Source organism: Mizuhopecten yessoensis, unplaced genomic scaffold (genome assembly GCF_002113885.1).
Source record: "Mizuhopecten yessoensis strain PY_sf001 unplaced genomic scaffold, ASM211388v2 scaffold10289, whole genome shotgun sequence".
NCBI classification, from domain to species: Eukaryota; Metazoa; Mollusca; class Bivalvia; order Pectinida; family Pectinidae; genus Mizuhopecten; species Mizuhopecten yessoensis.
The window spans coordinates 102,164-129,724 of NW_018408472.1; the positions used below are offsets into that span (position 1 = coordinate 102,164).

General features: G+C 34.8%; 2 protein-coding genes across 5 annotated transcripts in view; one reads left to right on the forward strand and one right to left on the reverse strand.

Annotated features, from left to right (window-relative positions):
• Positions 1-13,973, forward strand: part of LOC110460014 — a 48,913-nt gene extending 34,940 nt beyond the window's left edge. For all 4 annotated transcript variants that reach the window (XM_021512705.1, XM_021512707.1, XM_021512706.1 and 1 more), the window contains 3 exons: positions 4,048-4,411; positions 7,752-7,778; positions 8,115-13,973. In XM_021512705.1, coding sequence (XP_021368380.1) covers positions 4,126-4,411; positions 7,752-7,778; positions 8,115-9,391 — 1,590 coding nt within the window. In that variant the 5' untranslated portion in view covers positions 4,048-4,125 and the 3' untranslated portion in view covers positions 9,392-13,973. The remainder of the gene's footprint in view (positions 1-4,047; positions 4,412-7,751; positions 7,779-8,114) is intronic.
• The window catches only part of LOC110460013 (multidrug resistance protein 1-like), a 90,366-nt gene that overhangs the window by 46,916 nt on the left and 15,889 nt on the right, over positions 1-27,561 (reverse strand). The window contains exons 12-23 of the mRNA XM_021512704.1: positions 26,905-27,030; positions 26,460-26,663; positions 25,205-25,375; positions 24,413-24,650; positions 22,650-22,840; positions 21,903-22,058; positions 21,376-21,465; positions 20,791-20,952; positions 18,058-18,190; positions 17,185-17,255; positions 16,159-16,259; positions 14,785-14,925 (exon numbers count right to left, since the gene is read on the reverse strand). Of these exons, the coding sequence (XP_021368379.1) occupies positions 14,785-14,925; positions 16,159-16,259; positions 17,185-17,255; positions 18,058-18,190; positions 20,791-20,952; positions 21,376-21,465; positions 21,903-22,058; positions 22,650-22,840; positions 24,413-24,650; positions 25,205-25,375; positions 26,460-26,663; positions 26,905-27,030 (1,784 nt within the window). The remainder of the gene's footprint in view (positions 1-14,784; positions 14,926-16,158; positions 16,260-17,184; positions 17,256-18,057; positions 18,191-20,790; positions 20,953-21,375; positions 21,466-21,902; positions 22,059-22,649; positions 22,841-24,412; positions 24,651-25,204; positions 25,376-26,459; positions 26,664-26,904; positions 27,031-27,561) is intronic.

A 27,561-nucleotide genomic window follows, 5' to 3' on the forward strand; every position in this document is an offset into this window, starting at 1 on the left:
GGATCTCGGAAAGGTCTATTTCATTTGCTACAAAGTTTGCATTTGTACAAGGTTTGTACAATAGTGCAGTTGCATCACTCTGTAGATAATGATAGGGGATTCCATTAAAAAATGAATGAGAATATATAGATGTTCAATGTTATTCATGTCAGCTTATTTTTTAACCTCAGTCCTAGTTGATATATATTACTGTTTTCTGTTTGATGTGGTTTGATGGAGCTGTTTCCTTCATAATGAAATCTGCCTTCAGGTTATTCTTAGACAATTGTCTGTTTTTGAACACAGCATGATCACCGCTTCCAATGGTGCCACCATTTTCAGATTTTGAATTATGTGATTCGGAAATTTCAGTTTGACCAATATTTGCCAAAATTTTGCATAAAATGTCAAAGTAACAGTTGTTATATGCCATGAATTTCAGTAAATAGCAAAATGTCTAATGTTCAGAAGTCAAAAATGAAACCTTGAGCCTTCTGTAAAAATTGGAAGACATGTCAAGTATGATTCTGACCTTGTATACTGACATACATGTACATATGCAGTTGGGTGCAGCTTAGACCGTCGTTTACCTAATACATGAAATACATCAGATAACACTTAAGCAAATGTCATTGTGAAATGCATGCTGGGTCAAGATTATCGCTGTTTTACATCATGGGCTTGTATTTATCGCCATGACAACGTTTCCAGACTGTTTAGTCTCATATGGCTGTGATGTTCAGCTGATCCCATGCAGGAACCAATCAATGGCTTTTCATCAGAGACTTCACTGGTAGACTTTATGTTTCTGTCGCAGTGGATAATAAACCTGCAGTTTGTTCATGTGTAAGTGATTTTGTATTGACTTTATGGGAATAAATTATTACTGATTAATGTGTTTGTGAAACATTAGTGCACAAAATATATCATATTTCAACTGCAATATTGGGAATGGGAAGGGCAGAGGGTTAGAATAGAAAGGTATGAAATAATGGTTTTCTGTCATGTCATGTACCATCTTAATTCTTCATCAAGACCGTATTGATTCATTTCTTAACATATTTTCATCAAATAATTATTACAAAAGTCATATTTGAGAATACCTTAGATGAGTTCATATTTCAGGGTCCCAAGGTCAATGCCAAGGTCATTTGCTATTTATAGGCCAACCACAGGAACAAAGTGGCAGTTTATGCCTCACAGATCTAGATACTTTCTTGTTTGACTATACAGGTACATGTATTACAATCTACAATGCATCCTTTTGGATCCTTTGCCTTGTATATTAACCTTGGTGGAATATGGTGAAGCAATTTACTACTGGAATGGTACATTCAATTGTATTGTAACTAGCAGATTTTAGTATTACTTAAATTCACGACACTGGTCAGTATCGTTCATAACTTCATTTAATTCCTTCTTTAATAATGGTATTTCATGAACGTTAAGTGCTCCTTGGTCGTGTCTAATGTTATAAGGAACCAATCACAAACTATTATATCGCAATATATTGCTTTCAGAACCAATATTGTCTCCACTAAAACTGATGCTGAAAATATTTCATTCCATTATTTCACCAATCAGACCAATGTTAGTAATATGGCTGATTAAACAACTCTGATAATTTTCTCATTTCCACGGCAGCACATTGATCAACATGTAGGGTCTAATCAATGTTTGAATCCTATAACAAATCTGTAATAGAATCTTGCCACAACTTGACAAGTTTCCTCTAGACACTTAGCAGTTTTCACTGGTGCTAAATTTAGAAGCTGCTGCCGATATAAAGATTAGGAGAATATAAGTCACTTGTAGTCATTGATTTCTGAGATTGGTGTGATGGAAAATATTTACCGTATTTGTGACAATTAATGTAATTCCCAGGAGAAGATGGACAGTTACATCTTTATGTAACATGATTCTACATATAGATTAAACAACAACAGTCACTTCCTGAAGGTTCAGGCTAAACACATCAACTAAACTGCATGTATTCCATCTTTCTTCTGAGATCAGTTTTTATGTATAAATCAATGAATATTCAACAGACATTCAATAAGCTGTATCTCATTTTAGTATTGATTTCTTGCAAACACAAAGCTGTACTAAAAAAGTGTGTTTGTAAAATTCTGTTTACAACAAATAAGAAAGATAGCACATGAGCAAACTATTGATTACATGAATTATTCAGTAGCTGCAAATTAACTATAATTTGATATAAGGTGTATCATCTCAAGATTTCTGAAGTGACGTAACAGGTTGATTAAAATAATTGTAAATGGCTAATGAAATCCTTTTGATTATTGCCAATATGTCTTTCCACATGTTGTGTACATTTGCATGAATTGAATACAAGAAAGTCAAATACTTATCAACTTATTCACCCCTTCATGTTTAACGGGACATCAACTTATTCACCCCTTCATGTTTAACGGGACATCAACTTATTCACCCCTTCATGTTTAATGGGACATCAACTTATTCATCCCTTCATGTTTAATGGGACATCAACTTATTCATCCCTTCATGTTTAACGGGACATCAACCTATTCACCCCTTCATGTTTAACGGGACATCAACTTATTCACCCCTTAACTGGACTTTCCCAGTCTTTGATTTCGTAAGGTTCAAATGACTGACTGAAGGGAAATAGTTCAGACATTCATCTTGTCAAATGTTAACCTCTGAACCTTTTAAAACTAATTTCAAACTTAACATTATACGTCTTGTCCAAAATACATTAGTCCGGAACAAAAGTCTTGTGATTTGGTGATCATGTGGTACAGTTATGGGAGGAGGGGGGCATATATACTTTTGGTATGAAGGTAAATTAACAGTAAGCCAACTTCATTGCAGTGTAAGATTGGTAAATTTGGGCTGAAATTTGAAATTTCACCTCCTGCATTACAGGGATATCTACTGGTTTAGTATCCGCTCGTTTGATAATGAAGTCGGAAACTGCATACCAGTTTTTGTGCAATGTTTTATAACTGCTGTCAGATTATCACTGTTTTCCAGAAGTACATACAAATNCCCCCCCCCCCCCCCCCCCCCCCAACACGTGACAATGCATATGTAACCCAGCAAAATTTGGAAAGAAAAAAGTTTCTAAAAATCGACATGTTGCTTACAAAAGGAATCATGATTATTTCTCTCCCAGTGTTGAATTTGTCTTAAAGCCCTGGTCATGGGGAAATAAAACAGGGCTACACGTTTGCTGTTATACTTACTGTACTTAGTGTTAGGCTTGGTAACAGCAATGTTTATATATAACTGTACTTAGTGTTAGGCTTGGTAACAGTAATGTTTATATATATAACTGTACTTAGTGTTAGGCTATGTAACAGCAATGTTTATATATAACTGTACTTAGTGTTAGGCTTGGTAACAGCAATGTTTATATATTTAACTGTACTTAGTGTTAGGCTTGATAACAGCAATGTTTATATATATAACTGTACTTAGTGTTAGGCTTGGTAACAGCAATGTTTATATATACATCCTAGAATGTCATTGTATATTGCAATAACTAGAGGATAAAGCAACCCAAGAATTGAAGGTGTCGGTTATATTTTTGTTGCTGTTGTATCAATATTATTCTGTATCTCGGTCAGGGAGGTTATGGTTTCTACAGACACATACACAGCCAAGATTGTCTTCAGAATGTAATAAACAGACGGGAATTCAATATATATATATAAGTGTACATGCTGTCTTGAAATTGGATCTTCCTTTGTCCTTTGATATTCTATAAACTGATGAAGACTCAAGATACTTGTACATCTATACACATATTTGTGTATTCAATTAATATAATTAATACAATATCAGGATATTGCAGGTACTAAATACTGCCCCTAAGCCACCTGACTAATTCTTTCACATATATGTTTTTGTTATTTGTTCAATAATGATAACACAGAATTGAACATTGACAAAACATTAATCTCAACCTTTTACCAATATGGTTTCATTTTGTGAGTTGAACTATAATTGATCATCCAAATTGGTTAGTGAGTGTTTTTTCCGATAATCTAAATAAGTTCGCATTTTATTTTGTCTTTATAGGCACTATGAGTTAGCAGGCTCTTCCATCAAATCTGCTTGCCATTTCATCAACTTGCCCTCCTGTCTTCCCCAGCAGTCATGCTGACAGAACAGCTTCCGACAAGGCAAGACCTTGTTGAGTCTCTCGACTCTGAAGCCATCTTTGATTATTTAATTCAACATGGAGTCTTAGATGAAGGAACACGGGATGGCATTCGAGGGGAGACAACCAAGGTGCAAAGAAATACTGCACTACTGCAACACTTGCAGGGGAATGGTGACTCAGCTATTGCCTTATTTATCAACGCTCTCAGACAGTCTGGTCAACTGGTGCTGGCCAGCTCTTTGGATGTGACCAGTAAAATCAAGCCGACCTATGGATCAGGTTCGTTATTTATACTGAGGTATAACATAATATATTTACTTAATACTGAGGTATGTTATATATATATACTGAGGTATGTTATATATACTGAGGTATGTTATATATACTGAGGTATGTTATATATACTGAGGTATGTCATATAGATTGAGGTATATTATATATACTGAGGTATGTTATATATATACTGAGGTATGTAATATATACTGAGATATGTCATATAGACTGAGGTATGTTATATATACTGAGGTATGTTATATATACTGAGGTATGTCGTATATAGTAAGGTATGTTATATATACTGAGGTATGTCATATAGACTGAGGTATGTTATATATACTGAAGTATGTTATATATAGACTGAGGTATGTTATATATAGACTGAGGTATGATATATATACTGAGGTATGTTATATATACTGAGGTATGTTATATATACTGAGGTATGTTATATATACTGAGGTATGTCGTATATACTGAAGTATGTTATACAGACTGAGGTACGTCATATAGACTGAGGTATGTCGTATATACTGAGGTATGTTATATAGACTGAGGTATGTTATATATATACTGAGGACTGAGGTATGTTATATAGACTGAGGTATGTTATATATGCTGAGGTATGTCATATAGATTGAGGTATATTATATATGCTGAGGTACGTCTTTTATACTGAAGTATGTTATATATACTGAGGTATGTTATATATACTGAGGTACGTCATATATACTGAGGTATGTTATATATACTGAGGTATGTTATATATACTGAGGTATGTCATATATACTGAAGTATGTTATATATATACTGAGGTATGTTATATATACTGAGGTATGTTATATATACTGAAGTATGTTATATATATACTGAGGTATGTAATATATACTGAGGTATGTAATATAGACTGAGGTATGTTATATATATACTGAGGTTTGTTATATATACTGAGGTATGTTATATATATACTGAGGTATGTTATATATACCGAGGTATGTAATATAGACTGAGGTATGTTATATATACTGAGGTACGTCTTATATACTGAGGTATGTCGTATATACTGAGGTATATTATATATACTGAGGTATGTTATATATACTGAGGTATGTCGTATATACTGAGGTATGTTATATATACTGAGGTATGTTATATATACTGAGGTACATCTTATATATTGAGGTATGTTATATATACTGAGGTATGTTATATAGACTGAGGTATGTTATATATACTGAGGTATGTCGTATATACTGAGGTATGTTATATATACTGAGGTATGTCATATATACTGAGGTATGTTATATATACTGAGGTACATCTTATATATTGAGGTATGTTATATATACTGAGGTATGTTATATATACTGAAGTATGTTATATAGACTGAGGTATGTTATATAGACTGAGGTATGTTATATATACCGAGGTATGTCATAGATTGAGGTATGTTCTATATACTGAGGTACGTCATATATACTGAGGTATGTTATATATACCGAGGTACCTCATATATACTGAGGTATGTTATACTGAGGTACGTCATATATACTGAGGTATGTTATACTGTGGTACGTCATATATACTGAGGTATGTTATATATACCGAGGTATGTTATATATATTGAGATATATTATATATACCAAGGTATGTTATATATACCGAGGTATGTTATATATGCTGAGGTATGTTATATATGCCAAGGTATGTTATATATACCGAGGTAAGTTATATATACACTGAGGTATGCGGTATGTTATATATACCGAGGTATGTTATATATACTGAGGTATGTTATACAGTTTATGTATATATATGTACAATGGAGCCTTGACAGGCAAGTCATCTTTATGGTTAGCAGTAATAGCTGGAATGTAAGCACTGGATAGCTAGTATACATTTGTAATCAAGAAGTACAAACCAATCTCCATAACATAAACTGGGATACCTGGATTAGTAATGTCTTGATAGTATCAGGGCAACAAGATTGGGTTTTTACGGTAGTCTTAACTGGATAGTAGGGGAACCAGATTAGTGGTGGCTGGTTAGTGGGACAACCAGATTAGGGGTGTATTGATAGTTGAACCAGATAAGGTGTGGCTGGATATATATAGTGGGACAACCAGATTAGTGGTGGCTGAATAGTGAGACAACCAGATTAGTGGTGGCTGAATAGTGAGACAACCAGATTAGTGGTGGCTGAAAAGTGAGACAACCAGATTAGTGGTGGCTGAATAGTGAGACAACCAGATTAGTGGTGGCTGAATAGTGAGACAACCAGATTAGTGGTGACTGGTTAGTGGGACAACCAGATTAGTGGTGGCTGGTTAGTGGGACAACCAGATTAGTGGTGGCTGAATAGTGAGACAACCAGATTAGTGGTGACTGGGTAGGGGGACAACCAGATTAGTGGTGGCTGGTTAGTGGGACAACCAGATTAGGGATGTATTGATAATAGGAGAACCAGATAAGTGGTGGCTGGATAGTGGGACAACCAGATTAGTGATGACTGGATAGTGGGACAACTAGATTAATGGCACCTAGATGGTTGGACAACCAGATTAGTGGTGGCTTGATATTTTGATAACCAGATTAGTGGTATCTTGTTAGCAGAACAACCATATTAGTAAGTGGAAATTGAGATAATCAGATTAATGGCAGGTTGTCCCTCATAACTAGATTAGTGGTGACTGGATATCGGGACAACCAGATTAGTAGAAACTGTTGATAGTTTGACAACTTGATAAGTGGTAGCTGGATAGTTAATTGGATAACCAGATTAGTGGAAGTTATATAGTGGGACAACTGGATTAATTAGCAGTACTATGACAGAGGGACAACTGAATTAATTAGTGGTACCTAGATATTGGGACAACCTGATATATGGTACCTTGATATTTGGATAATTTCTTTTAAGGAGAATTTTGAGTGCTGTGCTTATGTCATAACTAGGTCTGATTGCCATGACGTTTTAGTAGCAAATAATTATTGGTATTGATAACACTGTGCAGGGCCATAACAAATTAACAGTAGATATACCAAAAGAGAGACATGTTGGTATAGTTAGTGATATCATTGATAACGTCATCAGCTCACCAGTCATTGAACACATCCATATTTTCTGTGTTAGGTGGCACTGCTGTGAACATCAGGTTTGGTTTAGTATTGTGAGGAATAAAACCAGAAAAAAACTAAATGGCAAAAACACCACTTTCAAAGGCATTCACAGGAGATATGTTGCGTTTGAGAAATTAACAGAAATATCATATATTTCTACCAATAAGAATTAAAGTTTACTTCAGAAATATATTGGTGTTTTATATGTTTGTGTTTGTTTTTACAGGTTATCTGGGGAAGGAGCGGTATAAAGGTGAGAAAATACGATAATAAAAATGCTCATTGGATTAAACTTCAAAGGGATTTCTTAAAAGCAGAATGAAATTTACAAAATGAAATAAAAGCAGGGTATTTCTTTATAGTGATTTGTGGTTTATAAAAGGTAATGAAACATTTCCATAAACGTATCAAAAGACCATTTTCACATAAATTTATTAAAAAGATCCTATTCACTATATGGAGTCCAGTAAGTTAAAGACATGCGCCTATAAGATATATAATGATTATTCTGATCACTTTCAAAATATATATATATTCCTTTGCTGGTTCTATTCTGTTGCTTATATATTAACATATTGATATTTTGCAGGTCAAGTGACCATAAAGATTCTAGTTGACTCAATCAAGGGTTTGTTCCCAAAGTGGGAAGAAGGTGACCAATTGGAGGAGAAACATGGCGACACACCAGAAAAAGAGGTCAAACCTCATGGGGGTACAACCCTTAGTGACCTCAATGTGCTTCTTACGCCTCGCCGCATGCACAAGTCTTACGAAAATATGACCATGATTGACGGGATTGGTGATGGTTCAAGGTCAAAGATGTGGCGAATTCACGAGTATTCGTATGACAGGGATGGGTTTGGGTATGATACAGCTGGTGAGGAGGAGGATGATGATGATGATGGGGCAAAATCCGCTGGATTCTGTTGGTGTCTTTGCATTCCACGTAGAAAGAAGGCGAAAAAATACAAACAAAATTACCCAGGGCCTTCTAAAGAGCGACAGAGAAACGAAAGTCCCAGAAATGTTCAACCACGTCCCAGGAACACAAAAAATAGGGACAGTAGTTCATGTATGAGTGATATCAGCTCTCCTCCAAAAGGTCAACAAATTGTGAAAGGTGGAAGTTCAAACACATACTCCCCAAAAAGAACTGAAGTTTCTATGCAAAAGAATTTCAATGGAAAGGATAGATCAACGTCTAAATCCAGCAAAGTGCAATATCGTGTTAAAGACACGTCAACCTCAGTTTTACATTCCAAATCCAAACAAACGGGGAAGGACCGCACTAAACGCAAGGAGAAAAGTAAACAGGGTGTCAACCAACGTGGTCGGAAAGGTGAGTCTGTTACGCAAAGTCAAAGCTCAAGGTCAGAAAATAAAGAAAACACTCCCCCAGTCATTTCTTGCACCAGCACGACGAAAAAACATGGAACAGGTGTCAAAAACATGCCAAGTCCTGGTAGTGATTCAATTTTATCTGGAGACGAGGAGCCAGTTGAATTTTGTGTCATGTGGAAAAGCCGGGGTCCTACGTTCGACCAACACGTCGAAAAGTTCAATGACATTGTTGATAAAGATGTTGGAGTAAAATCGCAGATTGTGAAATATTTTGAACAGGAGCGGGGAACGCTTGTTTTGTCAGTGTATTGTAGCGAGGATACCCTTGTTATCTGTAACATATGTATGACATGTGAACAAGTGAAAAACATTCAAGCAGACGAACGCTCTGGACTTCTTACTGAATTAATTGAAGGCATGATGCTTAAAAAATCTGTGATTGATGCACTTGATGTGGACGAGATAAAACTCCATGTGGCGGTCGATGACAATGAAATTGACCTGGCTATGGATGATGTAAGATAAAAAATGACCATTTGACAATGAAACTGACATCTCTGTGGTGAGACATTGACCGGGAACAACAAAACATCCTGAATGGATGTCAGATGTGAATATATTCTTGGAAGCACATTGTTGTAAATTTTACGAAATTGGAGAAGATGGTCAAATCGTCATACCTTTTGTTTATGTTAACAAAAACAATGTGCCGATAATTTGAGTGCAATTAACAAAATATTGAAACCCTTGTGATTCTCTACATATATCTGTTAAATGCTGAAAAGATACAGTATATGTTAAAATGCTTTTCAGATATCTAGAATGTAAAATGAAAATATCCATTTGTCTTGTTACCCTTGGTACGGTAAGTTTTTTCCCTGTGTTGTACCATTAGTTCATTGCTTTTGAACCTATACATGTATGTAGAAAGCAAAGTAATAAAGTACCCCTGTTTTCCGTTACACTTTGTATCCCTTACGTACGATATATGTTTTCCTTATTTTGGTGGACCATAAAACATTTTTGGCTTCTTTTTTGTGTGTGTATAGAATGTAGTTAACATGTTTTTTAATTGCATCTTGTGACAAGAAAGTGATTTTATTTAATTGATAAAGGGTATATATACTGTCATTTTTCTGACTTTAATCTCCATTTTGAAGGAGTTCCATAAAAACCAACACGTAAAAGTATAGTATGAAAGGGGTGCTTACATTTAAGTTATTTTGAATATATTGGCTGGTTCTAGCTCAATCAGTAAGGGGGATAACTCAAAAATAGTTTTTAGGATTTTTGAATTTCGTACTCATTTATGAAATACAACATGTTTTATATCATATTTATATTTAATTATCTGTTTATGCTTACCTCTATTTTTATATTTTAAGCATCAAAGTTACAGAAATTACTTTTTCTTCACCGGTTTTAAGTTACGATAAATTTGTCATGATTTTATATAAAAATACATTTTTATAAAACGGCACATGTATTCACTGTATATATATTGGCGGAAATATACAGACAGCGAATAAATAGCGAAAGGATGTGTAATTGTTTAACCAATGAAAACCGTCGTTACATCACAGACGTAGTAGAATTGTTTTTAATATATGTACGCACTGCCATGAGTGTGCCGATTGTTTTATATACCACAAGTATTCTTCGCATTATGTTAAACAGTCAAGCTTACTCACGATCAATTCTACACAGCATTTCTGAAATATTTATGTAGCATACACAGTAGGTGTCCGTAAGGTAAGCTTGAATGCTGAACTTTGTATCGATATGAGAACGGTCCTACAGCTTTTCACGAGTACTTTTGGTTTTCGAATAAGTGGCCAACAAACTTACAGTTCGTGCCTGGTTGTTGTATTGGTAACAAGGGCCATTGTATATATGCAGAAGTTCAGTAATTTGAACTAATGAGCTATTATATAAACACCAATTACTACATCGGGTACTATTTGATAATTGTAGTCAATTCAGACACATAGAACTGTAAGGTACGGTTTAGTTATTCACATGAATCGAATCAATAATTTGAACAGGGAAAGTTCGACTCCATGATGAGCTTAACGTCATTCACTGAACATGTAGCCAAGCCTATGTTGAAAACTATTTTGTTTTAATTCTGTCATTAAACTTTCAATATATTCTTTTGCTTATGGTATTTATGTCAAGTTCAGGTCTTTTGTGATCATCAAAAACAAATTATGCTACGTATGATATGTTTTAGAAAGTCACAAATCGCTGAAGATAAATTTCAATTGGATTCTGATATTAGCATACAGTGTATGCAAATACTTTTCCAAACAGAAAACCATCTGCCTTGTAAATGGCGTCCCCACTCTCTATGTACATTGTCGGAGCATCCCAACTTAAGAGGTTCCTTTCACTTGCATGCTGACAAGGATTTTGATGACATAATAACTTCAGATATTCAAATGACATTTTTTTTTATTTTACAACCCAATCAAAACCAAATGTGTATCATATTTATGTCCAAAAATGATCTGTAAAAATTTCAGAGTTTTTTCATAGTTGGAATGGATTTAATTATACCGAGATGTGTCTTTTAACTATAGTAATCAGATAACCAAAAGTCATGTACTTTAGTCAGTATCAAGTATTGAGTGGCGTCCTCTTCAGAAAATGGAATTATAAATTGAATAAAGCTCTTACCACTTGTTAAGTATATACATGTACTTGGTAGTATTAAGTTTCATTACAAACAGACACATGAAGCCAAATGTTTATTATTATTATCATTTTAAAATTAATATTTATTTGTATTTTTGGTCTGCTGGTTGGAAATGATAGAATACCTTTTGTGAAAATTTTTGCCTTTATCTGTCTCTAAAACGATTCTAATCTAATTTGTTCTAACAGCGATCGAATTATATGATGTATTTGATTGACTGACAAATACATTTCAAAGAAAAGTAATGTCTCGATATCCGGCTGTTACACATATTATTTCTTATCGGCCATTACAGACACTGAAGATTTACTTCCCTTTATTAGTTACCAAGATAGGAGATTTACCAGAGTGTACGTATCATGCGGAAATATTGATGCATGCATTTAAAAACTTTGCATGACAAGTAGCAAAGTACACAAGACATGTGAGAGCATATCTACAGATTGAAATATTAAATGAATAAACTGATGTGAACAATACAATTGTATCTCGCATATGTTGAGGCTCTCATAATGCATCGAAAAGAAAACATCATATATTGAGATGCATATGTATAGATATGTTATATACGGGTATGTGAGAAAAAGAATACGTCACCAATTGAAATTTATAATAACCCAGCTGTATTCACAGATTATTACTGTGTAGCACCATCATAAGTGCAGTAGTACGGAGTTACTGTCTTTAACAATTCACGGTTACAATTATCATTACCACGGATATAGCATATAAATTTTCAAGGAGTATTTATTTTTCGCAAATTCAAGTGTCACACAATTATTTTTGTAAAGTAATAGATATACACGCCAAGTAAGTTGCGAATCAATAGTCTAGCTAATTATTTTGGAAACTTGTGTTCATAAATATAAATGCTCACGAAATGATAGTTATCTTTATTAGCAGGGTTGATTGTAAGTTGTCGATTTTTTGAGAGTGATTGCAGTGGCTTATGGGCCATTTTGTAAACTATTTCGTTACTTCGAACCCGAAATATTTTCCGCAAATGAAAACTGCGGTGTTTCGTTGATAATTTTCTTTTTTGAACTCTCATCCAACTGATGGTCGTGATATATATCAGTGTTGTGATTTGACAGTTTTTATACATGCGTGGACTTACATAATTGTAATGCTTTTGTATGAATTACACTGCTAACATATCAGATCAGTGACGTAAGTCGCCATGTCAGTAATATTAATCCACAACCACCACAGACATCCCTTTTATTCTGTGTGGCTTACATGTCAACAAGTTTGACCGATTTTTAATGTTCACCGTCATTTGAAAACTAGTGCACGTCTATTTTACGTCTGTGACATTATTTATGCTTATTCATATGTGGGAGTCGACCTCTCGTGAACTCGTGCGTCGCGAATACGTCTTATAAAAAGTGATCATTTAAAGACATACTGTTTTTTCCATTTATTTCGTAAGCTCATGTTCACATTGTATTTGCTGCTAAATTTTATTGAATCATGACCAAGTTTACACAATTATCATTATAGCTTGAATGTAGCCACCAGTTGTGATAAGATTTATCAGTGAATTGGAAATTTACTTGATAATTCTATCGTATGTCTAAAGCTATATTGTATACATCCTTTGTCATTTCAAACAAGCCTATGATCTCCTATGATGTTTTTTTTACTTTTTATTTTGATGGGATACAACTGAACGCAGTTATTATACATCCGAAATTAATCAATGCATCGTTTATTCTTGCTTTATATTCAATATACAAATGCATTTGTAGTGCATTTGATCAAATCCGGTTGTCTGGTACAAGTCATTGTTTTTAAATTTTATTCTTGTTCAATTAGAATACGGTTTCTGTTTGAAACAAATTCCTTAACTATCGGTTGATGATATACGTCCTACGGTTCAACACGCTTATATATTAATATCGATGTGCATGGATACATATTCCTTTGCAAAATGCAGGGCATTTAGCTCACCATTGGCATTTAACAATTTCAGAAGTCAAATCACCTTTTCCCTGAAATTTGATGGGTCAAAACACTTTGCAAATATACTTGTCGTTTCAAACCCAAGAGTGAAATTTTATATTTGGGAGTCACAAACATATACTACCAAGGATGTAATGAACGCCCTGTGATGTATGTTTTTTCGTTCAATACGTGATTGTCACAATTGCCGTCATCTGCATGTAGTATTGTCATTAACATCTCTATGTATACTGGTGTATAATGCGTAGAGAACCAACTGGTAACGTTATTTGTCCTGTTTTCATTCAATGGGATACAACTCTAATATTAACTTGGTATTACCGGTAGCCGTTGTTATGCACTTAGTGATTTTACAGATTATTTCAAATATCGTTTTTACAAAAACGATTAAGAGTCCATTTAAGTTAAAAACATTTTAGTCGAATAAATGAATCCAAATGAGAACACGAAGTTTGTCATTATTTCCAATTACAGGTACACTTGAAACACGGTTTTGCATCGGAGTGTATGTACGACACGGTATAGTCAACTTGAAGAGGAACTGAGATGGTCTTCTTGTATTTATTGCTTCTTTCACAGCGTACAGAAGCAAGTTAAACATACAACCAACTCTCAAATCCAGACCAAATTGATGCCGCTATAAGACGGTCTTTTATACATACAATAACATTGATACCGGTAAAGGGCACCACTGTCTGTTCTGATAAATAATTCACTTTTTACACAATAATTATTTCTCCAATATAATTCATTACATCTGGTACAAATAATTATTTCTGAATTAAAACATTATATAGACACTTTATTGTTATGAATGAAAAGATGGCAAAAACAAAACAAAACTTTACTCATACATAATTTAAACCATATATAGCACTGAAATGGTGAACAATTTAATTTGTGTGACGTCAACTTTTGCGATGAGATATCTAAATAATTGTCTTTTGGAAGTAAGCCTGACGCTTATTCTGTACCCGAGGGAGCTTTTTGTGGTGTGTTATCAAGAACGTTTAATGTTGGATACTGTAAACACTTCATAATTATCGAATATTTCCATGGTTAGCTCGACAGTTGTGTATATGATGACACACCAAGTGATTACTGACAATAAGTTAGACTTACATGTAAGCAGTTTTTGAGGTCAGTTCTCTATAATTCTTCCTCAGCTGTGGCCAAAATCATATTGTTGTGGGTAACCAGATCGATATATAACAGTAAAAACATTTTAACCAATGCCATGACAACACTGACTTACCGGTAGACATTTTCAGGTGTCATGTCTCCTAGTTCGACTTGCCAAGCTCCAAATCTGAAGCATCCCCCATACATCACGAATATTATTCCTTGTGAGAAGCCAAACGCAAATCCAGCCAGCTGTGCTTGTTTGAGGAACGTTCTAAAAACATTTGAAATGAAACCAGTGAAAAACAAAAAAGATCACTTAAAAGAGGATAGCCATGGTATACAGATGGAATGCTCAACGTAATACCGCAAACTAGAAAATAAACAAAAAAAAGGGTTTACAGTTCCCCCTAAAGACAATCTATGTATCGGTGAAAAAAATGGAATACTGAATTACCTCTTTAACGTGAGTGTACCTCAAATGAAACCCTTTCAGATTTTATGATGTATAATGTTAATATTTCTAATCAAACTTCATATCGTTTTAAGCTAAAGGTCCAAGTTTTGTCTGCGTTCTTTCTGTATTTTGTTTGTAAATTCATTTAAAACATAAAAAAAATAATGAAAGGAAAATCCCGGCAAAAGGTACGTTGCGACAACATCATTATCCTATCGCATTTTAAACACGATATCTTTTTCTATTCAAATGAATATTTGAATGAGTGAATTTCTAAAATTTATCATAATATTTGTCAAAACTTTCTTCAAATGAGGATACACAAAATGGCAAAATACATCTATTCCTTTATTATAATAAAAACATTGGTGTTCCAAAAACTAAATAGGAAATATTTTTCTTTGGAGTTGGAACTGTACCAAAACGTGTAGTGTTTTGGAATGAGAGTGGGGTGCATTATTGACACGGAATTTTGAGGCCCGTGGTAATCTCCTATTGAAAACAACATGGGGGTCTGGCGTCATTTTTTGACGAGATTAACCAACATCGTATCCCAGTCGTGTCAATAAAAATTGTCTGTAGCTTAACAACTTTCAGGCGTTGGATTTGCCATCTAAACCATTCAGGATGTTTCTATCATTGACCGAAAAATGTGTCAACACCCTGGCTATTCTTCTTATAACACAACACAGAGTAGTGTCAATTGATGACAATACATAACATATATAGATGACATCTTGTAAATTTATTCAAAGAAGTTTTTGGAAATTTCAAAACATATTATGAAAACATAAATGCTTTCTCTTTTCCAATGACATTTACTGGTCGGATGTTTTATTGCCATACGTATCAAAGAGGTATTTTCGTTATTGTTCTGTGTTGTTAGGTATTCATAATATTTTCAATTGCTTTACACAGAAAGGCGGTACTTGATTTAGAGAGGGTTTGAGTTACCCTTTAGCTAAAGTAAGAGCTTCATTTTCACTCATCAAAGTACTTTCCAACCTGACCAAGGATATCTGTTTGAATATTCGCTATTTCTATACGTACCTGAGAGGTCCTTTGAGACTGTTGTAATATTCTTGAAAGAAGAATTCTTCTCTATTCAGGGTCTGAACTGTGCGGATATTCTCTATCGTTTCACTAGCCACCTACAAAACACCACTCACGACATCAACAGGTATGGAGCATATATATTTTTAATAGATATAACGGTAGTCTCCTATCTTATAACTAAAGACTGGTGCGGTTGGGGAGCCATGGAACCATTTTTTCCTCTTTTTATATGCACAAGCAGATGCCCTTATACAAGAGGGCTCTAATTCTTTCAAAATACAATACGTCTTTCATTTTGTTTGATTCTCTCTTGAGTTTTAAAATTCGGTGTTCTTGTACTTAGGATATCTAGAAAAAGGAAGAAAAGAAGGATAGGTAGGAGTGTATACCTTTGTATTAGAAACACTATTTTATGCGTACTTATTTGCGGTGAGATGAATTAAAATACCAATTCAATATGGCTGTTCTAAGAAAGTACAAATAAGACACAGCCATCTAAAACCCGTACATGTTCAACAGCAACGTTACAAAAAAGAAACCTCAAACCCCGATATTCTCGCCGCTCAACTATTTCAACTCAAAATGGGGGTTAACATTGTAAGATTTGTATATATACAAAAGGACCTCAGTTTCGTGGACAATGCCCCCTGTGTATCATTGCATCGAAATATCTTGCTGTGTTTGAGCCACTTACATTACACGCTGACGGCCTACATGTTGGATGGTAAGGGCACTACAAATTTGAGTCGTATCCGAAGGACTATTACAGTAACGGACCGCTTGGATGATAATTTATGAGACATGAAATCTACTATTTATTGTTATCATGAAATCCTTCTAAAACATTGAACATTTACTAACTTCCATGTTTTTACTTTAGTAATTTATTTCATACTTGTAATTATTATTTTTTCAATTGCAAAAACAAATGATATATACAAAATCCTTTTTTTATGAAAAAATACAAATAAATGCTTCTTAGTTCCAATTGATAACTTAGTTAACTTTTATTTTACGTACCTTGCCTGCGTTCTCTAAAGTTTTTTCATCGCCTTTATGCTGTCCAGTGACCACTTTAAATTGTAGAAATCCTGAACAAAAGTGTAACACATGTAACAAAACAAAATGAATTGTTATCAAGGTGTGTGCTAAGATATGAACATGTTCAAAATATTTATATATTAATATTGCTTATTTATGTGATGGTGCTATGGCGATCTATTTGATAACGTCACAATGCATGTCGTAACAATGAACACTACTTGAAAAATAAAATCGAAGAGTGCACCAAAGCAGGTGAAAGCTTTAGGACATTATTGAGAACCACTTTTCTCGCACCTCAAACAGAGACATCCCACGCCATACCGCATACTGGATTTTTCTATCTCGTCCGATTTGTCTTGTACCTTTACTTAACATTTCGCAGAATTATTACACTGCGATGTATTCATCCGCGTGTTTTAGATAAAACTGCTTGAAATTGACAATCTGCATTATAAATGCTGTAGATAAAATATTATCTACACTGTGAGATACGTTATCTTCTTTGTAAGGACGGACTATATTTTACGCGGAAGCAGTCAAATGTAGCTTAAGTAGTAAAGCGGTCATTATCATTTGAGGCCCCAGACGGGATACTTGCAGTTTTTGGCAAAATTGAATACTTTTTTTTATCAAACTAAAAGGTGCGACAAAAAAAAAAATCAATTACCTGTAACTGAGCAAGATCGGGTTATCTCAATCTCGGGCTAATATTCTGTAACAACCCAACCTCAAGTTACGCCTCGGTTGGGATTTTGTTACAGAATCTTAACCCTCGACAGAGACAACCCGATCTTGCTCAGTTACAGGTAATAGATTTTATCAATCTACACGTTTCAGATACAAACTTACCTGCAATGGCTAGTATAGGGGCAGCGCCAAGGACTACCAATGCAAGCTGCCATCCGAAGATGAATGCTATGACAAGGGCTGCGATAAGCGATACAAAGGATGAGACCACAATCGACAGCCGTATACCAGTGACCTATATAAACAATTAAAACAGCGTCCTATGTGACTTCTAATTGACAAAATAATAGAGATTAAATTTGACTACCTACAAATATGAATGTAATATAAACACAGGTGATTGCAACTTTAAAATAAAGTAATCGATAAAATCCTTAATTTATGAATTTCAAAACATTAACGTACTTTTAAATAGATTTGTCAAGTGTGTAAATTATGAACCATGTCATTACTAAAAGGTTATGGCGAATTTTGAGGTCTTAAAAATCAGAAAGTAGAGTCTATCATCTTGTATCTTGAAAGATGAACGTATCACACAAACACCGGTGATTGTACTTTTATCAGTTAGTAGTCGATATGCCAAAAATAATTACACTGCATCATTCAAACAGTAGGGCGTTACACTGGTTTGATGAACACTGTCATATAAATTAGGAAATTTCGTCTCTGTAGTAAACGGACATTTTACCGGCTATATTATTATACAAATTTGTAAAAACAGAATGAAATGAAATCATACTGATTACATTATCGTATAGCCTACCGAAACAGGAATAAAATGTATCATTTTGCCTATCGTACAGTCTATTTATACGGGAATCATCTGTATTGATGATTAAATAAGACAACCTACAAATGGAAGGGAATCATACCGATAACCAGGCGCGTAGCTGCCTATACGCGAGTACGCAGTTGAATCCACATGATTCTGACAAACAAACAAAAATTCAGCTAAAGTTGCCTTATGCGTACTTGACTGCATGCTTATATCAAACGTTCCTTGTCGTTTCTATACTAAATAGCCATTGAAGACACCTGCTCAAGAAGATGCCATATTTGATGCATTTCATGACGACTTTAGTGGAGATCGTGAAAGCTTCAGACGTGAATTCGAAAGTTGCCCGGTCTTTGGAAGAAACAAAGCCTTCTGACCTTAGTGCAACATTTACATAAGTCTGGTAGTGTGGCTTATTACCATGCCGGTCTCAACAGTCTCAACTGAGAGGCAGTTCAGTATCATGAGAAGGGTGAAAAACTACATGAGTTCCACTATGTCCACTGAACGTCTGTCTGGACGAGCAATGTTGCATAGTTAGACAAATGGACATTGACATTGAAAATATAATAATACAGTGAGTTCGCTGGCAAAAAGGACAGAAAATTATACTTCTGTTAGATAATCTGGGTATTATTAACATAATCGGGGCTCGTATTTGTTTGCTATTTTAGCTCTATTTAAGAGAAAAAATATGCCGAGTAAAGGGTTTATTTGTTGATTTAAGATCCTAAAACTTTCCATTTTCGAGTACTAAATAAAGCACCTCAGAATGCCCAGAATGCACCAGATTGCACCATTGTTTTTAAAAATGTCCAGAGTGCCAGGCCCCCGGACCCCCCTAGCACAGTTATGAATCCACGTTAATAGAGGCCTCGCTACGCCCTTGGTAACGTGGCACTATCAGACAACCCACAAATGGAAGGAAATCGTACCGGTAACGTGACACTATCAAGTAACCGAAATAATGAGAGGGGAATGTTACTAGCTGTCAAACACTTTTATACTCTTTACAATTTCAGGAAAGGGAGGGAATAAAACTGGCTTCACTATCGTTCAGCCTATATATATGAGAACAGCACACGCGCTTCCTTACATACAACATATAAACGTACAGAAGCAATGGTGTCACAGCAAACTACAAGGGTATCACAAAAGACCCAACCCTCCCATACATCGTTATGTAACACACATGTAGGAAAGAGCATCAAATTTGACTACCGAACAACTCCATTCCAACTACTATTAATGTATGAACGAGAAGAAATGTCAATAATCTGCCATCTTTTCTATCAACGCAGACTACTGCTATGCAGGAGAGGCAGATACACGCTATAATTCCCATGATAGAGTTTACTGTATTTGTTTTAAAACATTTATTGTTTGGTTATTTATAGCAGATGCACTATCTACACAAAGAAATAAAATAAAATTACATCTGTTATATTTTTTTTTCACCACACTTTTAAAAAGTGTTATATCTTAATATCTGTTATCAATCGGTAAGGTATCAAATTCTATTTAACGTTATGTTTAGATACGGTTGACACAATCGTAGAATTAAAGTTATTTTAGATATTTTTTTTTAAAACAAATGCATAAGACTACTAAGACAAATTATGATAGGCACTTAAATGTACAATAGATAGCAATTGTGTGAGTAAATCATACCAGATAGCACCAGAAATCGTAGGATACCCACTAAAATGGCATGAAAAATATGGCGCAAATAATTACATTAATGCACCGTGATTTTGATGCACTCATATTGTCACTGTTGTGCTTATTTCTCGGTAAAACCCAATCTAATTATAGTATTCTCTATTTATGCAAGCAAGGATCACCTTGACTTTCCCATTCCTGTATCACAATCACTATCCTCCCATGTATCGTATTTTCAGTGAATTGTATTCTGGAGGATTATGGTTTTTTTCAAACGCAGATAGGATATTACATCACATAACGAAAAAGATAATGTGTCCTTTTAAATCACGTATATGTTTTTAAAGCAGTGTTTAATATATTAATAACATTTATTAATCATTAATTAAGATTCTTACGGTTTGTAGTAGAGTGGCATCTGTAGCAAGACGCGTAGTCAAAGCACCGGTGGCATGCCTGGGATCATCAAAATATGCCACATCCTGTCGTAGCAGGGCAGAGAAGGTATTTAAACGCAGTCGCTGTGTAAGGTTCTCTCCGGAATGTGCAAAGCACACATTCTACAATGAAATAAGAACGAAATGTAGCCCATGTGTACAATAGTAAAGGCATCACAGTTTGTTTCGCATTTTTGCATTTGCATTATCGAACTAGAATATTGTTGGACATGTTATAACTGATAATGTTCATGCCTAGTGAAAGTTCATACTCCATAATTTCTTCTGGAAAGAAGATGAGTATTTATACATCTTCAAGGTCAATAAACCAGACCTACTATATCATTTGCATACGCTAAACGATGATTGGCATAATAAAAAATTATAAAAATAACAATGTCGAATGATAGCTGAATCCGAGCATAGTCGTTAGCAGAGCGTTGCGAACCATATTGTTTTATAGAAAACTGATTTAAAAAGAGGTCCTTGGAGACCAGATATTACTTTTTGCAGTGAAATGGTTATTATTTATAATGGTGTATGTACCGATATGATTTGAACAACGAAGTTAAGACCGCCAAGGGCAAGGAACATCATACTCCACAATACACTGTCTTCCCCTTGCTTAATAAAAACCTGCAAGACAATGATCATAACTATAAATACTGTATATAATTATGTTAAACACATTAGGTCACTAGGGCATGAATATGTCAAAAGGTTTAAAGGAAAAGAATATATGACACTCAAGTAAGATGTTTTTCTCCATATGGTTGACATAATTTACTGATGGCACAAACATTAGTAAGTTAATCAAATGAACAAAACTAATATCAAGAATAATTCTGGCTTAAACATATCAATCTTTTATTCCTGTTATGCTCATGTTTTTAGATTTTAAAAAAGAACATGTTTCCAGCAATACACGAGAAATAGTATTTTTACTATGTTTCGAAATGCTTCTCATAAATTATAGCCAATATTTCGTAAATGTATACAAAACTTTGGAGAATTGCACTCTTACAGATCTGAACCAGAATTTCGGCTTACTGATATCAAAAGTGATATATCACCTTAATCATCTCACTGAAGAGTATAGCGAAAGCAGGCATCGTACAACCACCTATACCCGCAGCGATACAGCCGAGCAAAATAAAGTGCCACTCTGGAGAATTCTCACGTAAAATCCGCAAATATTTCGGCGGATCATACTCTTCCTCTTCAACTTCCTGAAGATTGAAATGTAAGACATTAAGAGCAGAAATGCATTTTCCGTAAATTCAAAAACTTTACGACTGCTAAAAAAAATGAGTTTTACACAAAGTTGGCAAGTCTTGCTAAAGGGTCAACATTTGCAAGTTCAGCTTAGATATGTTTGTTTTGGTAAAAAAGAACAAGAAGATATACAACCTAATACGTTGTTTTCTGGTCTGGATCGCTGTGATATAGTTATTTCCTGTATTCTCTTTGATTAAACTATGATCATCCCATCATCATACAGGATTATGTTTTTGCTAATGCGTTATATTATGCATTAGTATAATTATAGTGTAGTTATGTAAAATAAAAGCATGAAGAATTAAGTACGGTTAAAACGAGTATGAAATTCTTTCATTAAAATACCCAAACTGTTTTGCATCTCTTATACAAAAAAACCCCATATCAACATGTGTGTGGTTACCTCTCCTAAACGTTGATGAACACACTAGAAAGCTGAGAAGAAAATATAAAAAAAACCCAACAACAACAGCAGTATTATTTCAATCATTTGACAATTAATCTCATTTGTTTTCTTTTCCATTAAAACCGCGAAATATCACCTCTTTCTCTTTTCCATCTTTATCCATCGGTACTTTTTCGTTAATAGACATTTGCCGAGACATTTGTCGGGACATCTGTCGGGATATCTGGCGTCCTTTGTCAGATGTAGATGATCGATGTGATCCCTTTCTGAATCGCTTTGCCTTGACTTTAGCGTCTCTGTCACTCTGCCCTATCTCCAATTCGGCAGCTGTAAACATACATTGACGAGGTTTTAATTTTGTGAAAGATACATTTTATTAGTTAGATCTTTGAGGGTGTTCCACATACCGTTGTTATTGCCAATGCTCATCATTGTTTGAATTCAGACCAAACAATTACCGAAAAAAATACATTATTTTCAGGAATATGATTCATAAAACATTTAATGGTTTTTGCGAATATGATTGAATTCTTTATTGACATTTCGCTTGCATGTACACCGAAATACCTGTTTTGTTTTTCGCAAAATCGGCTTGCTTTGCAATAAAGAAAATACACTTTATTGTAAGCTTGTTTAGAACGTTAAATATTTTCATACCAATATTATTCTTTTACTCATTATATTTATACCTATTGATGCGTCTTGCTGTGTTCTAAAACATTTGACATAATCATTGGTTTCATTTTTGTGTGATAAATACGTTCATTTGTAATATGATCGTCTACATTTTCAAGTGAAACCGTTATCATTTATTCGCCCTCTTTGTCATTAACTATAGAGCTTTGATACTTCCTCGTTCCATGTAATGCTCGAGCTTGTTTAACGGTACATACAGTAACAGTTGTTTCATTATCAAACAATGATTCAATTATTTAACAATAAATGAATATCAAACCTGCAATACATCAATCAAATATTAGCTCTATAAATCATAGTTCATCATCTGAGTTCCCAATCAAACAATGACTTATTCAATTATATAATATAAAACTACACTTTATTAATTTTACAACAATTGAGAAACAAATTGTACCAGCTTATTTCAATCGTTCTTGCTGGCCCGGATGCTTGCGCCTAAGGGTCTTTATGTGGGAGGAAACCCAAGTTCCCGGAGAAAACTAGCGTGATCGGGCATGTGACCCCTCACGTTTGATATGGGAATTGAACCCTGGCCGTCTTGGTGAACAGCAAGTAGGCTATTGACTTTGCCAATCGACCAACGATCTTTTATGTAAACGGATAAAAAAATACCAGCTACTGTATTCCTGACCACTAAATCGAGCTGTCAAAACTACTGAGCTTCAAAGACTCGCACAACTAATTCAGCCAATCAGCAAGTGTTTCTTACGATTGTTATCCCTAAAATTCCTTAGATTTGTTCCGGTTAAATACAGTGTAATTACAGAGTTATTTAAATGGATAATTGTTGACATATTACACATTGAATGAAATCTACAAATATTGAAACTAAGAAAAACTTATAGTTTTAGTATTAGCAGATTTTAATATATGATGGTGGATTGATATGGGGTCAAAAGTCAGGCATGCCTTAAACGATCTTTTAAGCCATAATAACCGTAAATAAATGCATTTTGAAGTCTTTTTCAGGTATGTATCTATAAATCTAGACCGTTGTCTCTAGTGTTGAACTTCAAATATTAACGCTATTAGCTCAAAGGCTTAGTTATAACGTAAAGNCCCCCCCCATATTTGTTTTATTTGTCTCCTTAGCAGTATTGTAATAAGAACTCTTCACAGGTTATATTTGTTTTCAATAAGTTCAAGACCATACGTATAGATCATAATGCTTAATTATAACACGAAATAGATTTTTGCTACCTGAATCTTTGCCCCCTTCTCCCTCTTCATCAATGTGCTTGTCATCGTCTTCGTCGCTTTCTTCTTCTGCGAGGGTTTGTGCCATAACCAGCTCGTAATACAGGCCTCGCTTGTCCATCAGTTCTGTGTGTGTGCCTTGCTCGAATATTCTGCCATCGTCTACTACACATATGACGTCAGAGTTCTGAATTGTTGACAGTCTGTGTGCTATCACTAATGTGGTCCTTCCTTGTCTTGCCTAGAAGATACAGTGTATCATATATTAATTTATTCAAGATTGATAAAACTTATATCACTCATACTGTGACATGTATTTGAAAACTCACAAATGCGATTTGATAAGAAAATGTGAGTACATCAAAATTCTTGAAGCGTGGTTCCTAATTAGAGGTTGACCGGCATTTTGTTTTCACTGTCATAGCTACATGCACTGTCATAGCTGACATAGGTTGTCGTCACGATCAACGCCTCCTGGTAATTGTAACAAAGCTCATAGCTTGCTTTGGAAGTGGCAAAACAGAACAATTATGTATAGATACCCTTTTTATTTTTTTTATATTCATAGTGTAATTCGGTACAAACGAATGTAATAAAATGTTACTATTTCCATTATCCTGATAGTACTGGAGGTGATTATAACATTTAAAATATCTATTTACCCGAGGATTATTATATTGTACCCACCACCATTTAATACAATTAATCACTTAATTGAATGGAGCCACAACGACTTCGTGTTAACAGGAATATTCGTGATACATGTAGCTGGGCTTCTGTAGCTGGACTTCTTACCCTGTCGAGAGCGTCTTGGACGATCTTTTCGCTCTTTGAGTCGAGGGCTGACGTCGCCTCGTCCAGGAGTAATAGTCGGGGGTCCCGCACGAGAGCACGCGCTATAGCTACCCTCTGCTTTTGTCCTCCGGATAATTGTGCACCTCTTTCCCCGACCAATGTGTTATAGCCCTAATGTACGATAAAGACGTATGTGGAATATATAATTATTTACCAGTTGAAGGATATAACTCATGCGCCAAACACAGGCGTAATGTGTAAGATAATACGAGTACAAATGAGCATCTCTAATCCCACCACCATTAATTCAGTTTGTGTTTCCTGCAACCATTAGTCCATGTTTTGTCCACTAACCACCTACCGTTAATCCGGTTTATGTCCCGATATCTAGCCTACACAAAATCGGCTGTTACAATGTACAGACAGCGTTTTAGGTATTTTTGTTTTTCCCATAAAATTGTCCCAGTAATCTTATCTTACCGTCTCACAAAGGCGGTTATCCGCAGAGAACGAGATTATGTAAGCTCATTGTATCCTTAATTTGATTTTAGGATACATTGAGCTTACCTAAATGATATGCGGGCGGCGCATTGTCAAAACACAGCACACAAAGGTATAGCTTGTATGCCTCTAAGTTACGGCTGCAAAACCGGAGACAGTAAAGGAGGTTATTAGTTTCACCATAGTCAGCTTAAACACTTCAGTCATTATTTGAGCTACAAACTTTTAAATGCTTGAAATTGAATGCGGTATTATCTATTGGTACGTGTTCTATTAAGAAAGAAGTGGAAATTAATCAAAGATTTTTTCATCTTTCCATGAACGTTTGTCGGCTTACAGATGTCACGTTGATTGATTTAACTGGCATATAACACCTCTTCCCTTATAGAATTAAACAAATCTGTGCTGGTAACCAGCAAATTAAATTACATATCAATAAAAGCAGCTTCGCTTTATCGCTCAGTAATAAGTGTTGTTTTATAATGAACTATTGTTTAAAATAATTAATCTCAGGAACGAAAACCTTTGGTTTTAACAAATCCTGTCCTTAGTAATGTGTTTGAATGTGATTGATTGATGACGATTTTATTCTTCCATAACAGCTAGGTCATATAAAGATGGAAACTGGTCAAATCAAAGATCCATTTACAGCTATCATCTATTCTGAATAAGTAGCATGCCAGCCAAACCAGTTTTGTTGTTCTGAACAGGGGATGCCTGGTAACACACCACAGAAAGGAGAGGGAAAACTTACGTCTGGTAGAGCTGTGATGAAATCGTGTGCATTGGCGGCCTTTGCTGCGTTCTCTATCTCGTAATTAGTTGCTTCCGGTTTACCCAGTCTGATGTTCTGCGCAATGGTGTAGTCGAACAGAATAGGTTCCTGCGATACGATACCGATATTTTGTCTCAGCCAGCTCACGTTGAGATCCTTCAGGTTCACGCCATCTAGGACAACCTGTGACATCATCAACAATTAATTAGTTGACTTTCGAATGAGATTAGGACAGTAGCAAATCTGTTAAAACTTTCATATATTAGAGGTGGAAACGACCAGTTGATCAGAGGGTGTCTTGTTTGAATACATTTATTACAAGTCTGTTGCTGGTTCCTTACGAGTAAGACAAACAACTAATGTACCAGTTTTAATTTATTATTTAAGTTTTAGTTTATTATGTTTGGTCAGCTAGATTCCTTACCTCTCCATCATTGGGGTCGTACAGTCGCTCCATTAAACTCATCACTGTCGACTTCCCACACCCACTGGGTCCCACCAGTGCCACAGTCTGGCCTTGCTTCACAGTCATGTTAAAACTCCTGAGGACCTTTAACAATAAAAGTCAATGAGGACATGTAACAAGAAATTATTATTTACGGTAAATCAACTTTTAAATATTGTGGATATTTTCCGTGCATGTTAATTTTAGTTGGTAAATTCAACAATCAAAAGCAGAAATGAGGAAAAAATATGAAAGCATAATACTTGTTACGTTGGAAGAGTGTAACATTGTCTTAAGAGCAGTATATCCGTAATTATCGGGACAATGGCATTTCCATCAAACGGAAAGAACTTAAACCCAAGTTTGTCAAAGTTTCGACTACAACAGCAACACACACGGGTAGATCGGCATATCCTTATAGACAATGTAAGGACTTACTATTTTCCCAAAACTTTATCCGTATTATTAATAAAGGAATAATGATAATAGAGTAGTTATTTAAAATAAACCAAAACTATGTTTAGGGGGAAACAAATGCAGGTTTTCAAAAACTGCAATCTTGTTTGCAATTGCACTTTTTCCTGGAGAGTATGTCTGTGTTCGACTGTTTATATATCTGTGGTTTGTTATAGTCAA